Source organism: Leptonychotes weddellii, chromosome 5, assembly GCF_054177405.1.
Source record: "Leptonychotes weddellii isolate Sample4059 chromosome 5, ASM5417740v2, whole genome shotgun sequence".
NCBI lineage: Eukaryota > Metazoa > Chordata > Mammalia > Carnivora > Phocidae > Leptonychotes > Leptonychotes weddellii.
In genome coordinates this window covers 118,605,446-118,611,445 of record NC_138373.1, presented here as the reverse complement: position 1 = coordinate 118,611,445, position 6,000 = coordinate 118,605,446, and the positions used below count along the sequence as shown (strand labels likewise).

Here is a 6,000-nt window from a genome sequence, read left to right as displayed (position 1 = left end):
GAGGGAGAAGCAGACTCCCTGCTGAGCAGGGAGCCCGATGTGGGGCTCGATCCCAGGACCCTGGGATCATGACCTGAGCCGAAGGCAGACGCTCAACGACTGAGCCACCCAGGCGCCCCTTTTTTTTTTTTTTTTAAAGATTTTATTTATTTATTTGACAGAGACACAGCGAGAGAGGGAACACAAGCAGGGGGAGTTGGAGAGGGAGAAGCAGACTCCCTGCCGAGCAGGGGGCCGACACCAGTGATTTTCTAAGTGGACTGTTTTATATGGTTACTTGTTAAATTTGAAATATGGGCAGATTGTGGAATTGGGCATTAGCACATATGTTAAATGTAATTTAGTAATTAAAAATACTAACTCATCTTTTTTGAAAAACAAGTTAAAAAGGGAGACAATTCATCTTTAACTTAATGTGTTTTTGTTAAATTTACTGGAAAAATTTTGGAAACTGGTTTCCTTAATATGCTGTTCAGCCAAAAGTTTTGGAAGATCTCCATCAAGAAAACAAAACTATTCATCAAAAAGTGAAAACTGTGGGGAAGAAACTTTTGAAGATTTACTTTTGAAGTATAAGCAGATACAATTGGAACTAGAATGCATCAATAAAGATGAAAAACTAGCTTTGAGTAGCAAAGAAGAGAATGTGCAGGAAGATCCTAAAACATTCAACTTTGAGGACCAAACAAGCACTGATAATGTCAGTATTACTAAGGACCCAAGTAAAGAAGTAGCTCCTGAGGAGAAAACACAGGTCAAAACGTTTCAGGCATTTGAATTAAAACCACTCAGGCAAAAATTGACTTTACCAGGGGATAAGAACCGGTTGAAAAAAGTTAAGGATGGAACAAAACAGCTTTCCCTGAAATCTGACACTACTGAACCTAGTCAAGGTAATGGAATTAAAAATTTCATTTAGTACTAAGATTCTTCTTTTTCTATGGGGTAACTAGTTATTTTGGTAGTGTGCTTCATTGAAATGATTTTAATACTTTATCTTGAATTCTTTTTGCACTTTTCTACATAAACAGTCATATTATTCAGCATTGATAGGTTTAGTTTTATTCTGATCTTTCTTTTTTGGCCTTCTAATACAATTTTTAACCTAAGTGTATCAGTGGACCTTTGTTTCCTAACTTAAAGGAATGCTTTGGATATTTACTTTTAACATGATGTTAGGTTTTTTGAAGGTATCCTTTATTGGATAAAAAGTTTTTCCACCCTATTCCTTGTTTGAGATTTTCAGCATGAATGGATGTTGAAGTTTATTGCATCTTTTTTCTTCATTATTGAGAAAAACATCTTATTTTTCCTCTTTTATTAGTGTAATAGATTATATTAGTTAATTTTGTAGTGTTAAACCACTCTTCTATATTTGGGATAAATCCAGGTAGTTCATGATATGTTATTTTTGTACATCATGGATTTGATTTGTTAAATTTTTTCTTTTTCTCTTTTTATGATTTATATGTGGTAAAATTTACCCTTTTTAAAAAGTGTATAGTTCTTTAAGTTTTGACAGATGCAGGCAGTTGGGTAACCATTGCCAGGCACCACAATTAGATAAAGAAGAGTTTTGTCAACTCTCACAGATTCTCACATGCCCCTTTGCAATCAATTCCTTCCTCCCCCAACAATCAGCCCACCAGGTAACTACTGATTGTTTTCTTTCCCTATAGTTTTTGCCTTTTCCAAAATGTCATATAAATGGAATCATGCCCCATATTGCCTTTTGATTCTAGCTTCTTTCATTTAGTAAGCATAGTATTTGAGATTCATCCATGTGGTTGTATATATCTAGTTCATTCTTATTGCTGAATGTGCCATTGTATAGTTATGGTACAGTTTGTTTATCCATTTCCATTTGAGGGATATTTGGATTCTTCCAGTTTGGGGCAATTATAAAGTCTTCATAAATAAAGGTTTGCTAATGTTTTATTTAGAATTTTCATCTGAGTTTAAAAGCCTGTAATTTTTATCCCTTTTTCCTTGCCAAGTTCTAGTATAAGGTTATGATATGCTCAAAATGAGTTGGGGAGTGGAAATATATTAAGATTAGAATTGTTCCTGGGATATTTGGTAGGTCTTATCGATGGAAGTGTCTGGGCCTGGATGGAGTTTTTTCTGGGAAGGTTTTACACTGTTGACTGTTAATGCTTTTTATTTCTGGTCAAGGCAGTTTAGGTAAACTATATTTTTCTAGTAATGTGTCCATTTCCTGTAAGTTGTGAAGTTTATAAAAAATTATTCTTAAGAATCTCACTTTCTGGAGTGCCTGGGTGGCTCAGTTGGTTAAGCATCTGCTTTTGGCTCAAGTCATGATCTCGGTCCTGGGATTGAGCCCCACGTCAGGCTCCCTGCGCAGTGGGGCATGTTTCTCCCTCTCCCTCTGCCCTCCCGCCCTGTCTCCCATCTTTTTCTCTCTCAAATAAATCTAAAAAAAAAAAAAAACCCTCACTTTTATATTACTTGTAGCATTTATCAGTTATATCCCCCTGTTTTAAAATTTCCCTAGAAATAAGCCCATAGCTTTTAAAACTTGTTAGTTTTGGGGTGCCTGGGTGGCTCAGTCGTTAAGCGTCTGCCTTTGGCTCAGGTCATGATCCCAGGGTACTGGGATCAAGCCCCACATTGGACTCCCTGCTCAGCGGGAAGCTTGCTTCTCCCTCTCCTACTCTCCCTGCTTGTGTTCCCTCTCTCACTGTCTCTGTCTCTGTCATATAAATAAATAAAATCTTAAAAAAAAAAAACTTGTTAGTTTTCAGCCTCTCTTCTATTAAAATAATTTGGGTTATGAAATTTCTACTTTAGCTGTTTGTGATAATATAATTTTTTCCCACTCATTTCTAAATATTTTCTAATTTTTGTTTTTCTTTGACCTGTAGGCTATTTATTTGGAAGTGTGTTTCTTAACTTTCAAGCATGGTTCTTTAAATTTTTTGTTACTGATTTCTAAGTCAACCATATTGTCAGAGAATATTAGAGAAAGAATGAGACCATAGATATGGTTGTATTTATTTGTAGAGATGTGCTTTATTGTATGCGATTGATTTTTTGTAACTATTCTATGTGTGTTTGAAAGGAATATATGGATTGTTAGATCAAGCTTTTTATGTTCACATCTTCCTTCATTTTTTGATCTGCTTGATTAATTACTGAAAGGTTTGTTAACATCAGCCACTGTGATGGTGGATTTATGGTTTTCAGTTTTTGTTTTAAATACTTTGAGGCTGAGGAATTAACCCATTATTCTCGTTATTACATCGTGGCCTTCTTTATCTTTAGTAATGTTTCTACCTGAAAGATTTATGCCAATAGTCACACCATCCTTCTTTTGATAAGTATATATGCCTTGTATATCATTTTCCGTTCTTTCAGTCTTTCCATATTCTCATGTCTCAAATATCTATTGTATATAGCATAGAACTAGATTTCTTTTGTAACTTAGTCTGACAATGTTTGTCCTTTACTAGAATATATAGTCCATTTGCATTTTTCATTATTACTGATATTTGGATTTTTGTTGTTTTTCTTTCTTGCCTCTTTTGTGACCCCCCCCATATAATTTTTTTTTCCCCTTTTACTAGTTTGGAAGTTAGATATTAAGTTTCTTGTCTCATATTGGTTCCTTTCGGAATTGTAACATGAATTCCTTATCAACGTTTAAAATTAATCAAGGTCTTTACCCTCTCCATATACAAAGGCCAGTAATTTGCCTAGCTTTGCTCATATATTTAACACTTTCTTGGCTCACTCTTCTATGTCTAGAATCATTTATGCTTAAAATACATTTTTTAGAATTTGGATGTGTCTGCTGGATAGAAAACTTATTTCTGTTTGCCCTTTTTTAAAGATAATTTTCTAGGTTTGGAATTCTAGATTGGCTAATTATATTCTCAACATATTGAAGATATTTTCTGGCTTCCATTATTGATTTTGAAAAGTCAGCTATCAGTCTTAATAGTTTCTAATTTGAAGGCAATTTATCTTCTTTCTCTGCTTGCTTTGAAAATCCTATTTTTGTCTCTGATATTCTGTAGTTTATGATGTGTTGATTGTGATTTCTTTTTATTCAGCTTGGGATTTGTTGTGCTTCTTGTTTTCATTGATTCTGAAAAATTGTCATTCTCTCTTAAATATTTTCCCATTCTCTTTCTTTTCTGGAATTCTGTATATCTGTATGTATATCAAATCATCTTAGTTTATCTTCCATTTCTCTTAATTTCTTTTAAGTTTCCATCTCTTTGTAAATCTGTGCTACATTCTGGAAAATTTCTTCTGATGCATCTCTCAGTTCATGGATTCTCTCTTTAGCTGTGTCTGATTTGCCTTAAGCACACCTATTGAATTTTAAATTTCAGTTACAGTTTTTATTTTAGTATTTCATTTTTACTTTTTTTTTTCAAATTACTTTGGTCATTCTTTTTAGATTTTTCTGCTTATTTTTCAAATAAGTATGTTAACTATGGGTTTGCTTTAGTTTGTTTCTTTCCTTTGCTAATTTCCAGTATCTAGGTTTTTTATGGGTCTCATTTCTGGTTCCCATTTTTGGTACCTTCTATTCTTGAATGCTTAGTGATTTTCTTTTCTTTTTCTCATCTTTCTTTTTTGTTTCTTAAGGTAGTCATTTTTGTTTCCGTTTTTTTGGTAGGATTTTTTGAGGCCTGGGACAAAGGTGGACTTCCAGGAGAGTGTTTGCTTTTGCCACTGCCCAGGCACCTGAGTAGACTTTTGCTCTGGGACCACTTTATATTCGAAGTTTTCAAAACCACCCATGTGTAAATTGGGTTGCAAACCTGAGTGGTGACTGATTTTGGTTACATATTCTCAGGGACATGTTTTTTTCTTCTTCAGTTTAGCACCATGATTCCAGGCAGGCAGTTTCAAAATGTATAACTCAGTGGGACAGAAAAAACACTAAATAACTATTACAGAGTATAGTAAGAGTTATGTATGAAAGCCTGCAGTGATACAGGGGAAGGATCAAATATGTCTACTTGGGTTTAGAAAGTTTTCATAGTGATGGAAATCTTTGATAGGTGTCTCAAAAAATGAGTCTTTGGACTTGGGAAGTAAGAAGGAACCAAATGAGCAGATAAAAAGCACAGAGAACTTTTAAAGGATAATTGAGATTGATCTAAAATGGGTGCAGTCTGAAAAACAAACTGAGGGTTCTAGAGGGGAGGGGTGGGGGGATGGGTTAGCCTAGTGATGGGTATTAAAGAGGGCACGTTCTGCATGGAGCACTGGGTTATACGCAAACGAATCATGGAACACTACATCAAAAACTAATGATGTAATGTATGGTGATTAACATAACATAATAAAAAAATAAAATAAAATGGGTGCAGTGCAGGATATATGGTATGTTTCTTGGAGCAGTTGGTTATAAATTTATAAAAGGATAGATTGAAGTCAGATTGCAGAGAGCCTTGAATGTCTTGACTAAGGAATTTAGATTTTCTTAAACGTCAGGTGGGCCATCAGATATTTTTAAATAGGAAAATGATGTTATCGGATGTCTGTTTTAGAAAAGTAACTGACCGCAGTGTGGAAGAGGAATTGGAGAAAAACCAGAAAAGCTAAAATTTATCTGAATAAGTTATATTGATTAGTTTCTTCATATGCATCCTCTCCACCCCCCACTGTCCCACCTTCCCCAGTCATCAGCAAGACTCTCAGCTCTGCCATCAAGCTTTTAAGTTGTTAGTGATCAACTTCTGTTCCATTTCTCTCAACAACTCTTCTAAACCTTTATTATTTTTTTCAGGCTTTTCACTCAACTTTGTTCTTATTGTTCAGAACAGCCTATGGGTGTGCCTCCTGTTTCAGGTGATCTCACTCACCTTTCAACTTCTCACTTTCTGACTGTAAAATTATATCTATATTGATTTTCACTTCATTTCATTTTTGTTTATGGCCACTTTGTTTTAACCTGTATTCCTGACTCTGACTTCTACCTTCTCTGGGACCTTGCTGCATCTGTTGTTTATTTTGATT

At 34.6% G+C, this 6,000-nt stretch overlaps 1 protein-coding gene across 1 annotated transcript in view; it reads left to right on the top strand.

The window, feature by feature from the left end:
• Positions 1-409: 409 nt before the first annotated feature.
• Positions 410-6,000, top strand: part of ZFC3H1 (zinc finger C3H1-type containing) — a gene marked incomplete at its 5' end in the record, with an annotated part of 45,647 nt that continues 40,056 nt past the window's right edge. Inside the window, one exon of the mRNA XM_081818974.1 lies at positions 410-893. Coding sequence (XP_081675100.1) covers positions 410-893 — 484 coding nt within the window. The remainder of the gene's footprint in view (positions 894-6,000) is intronic.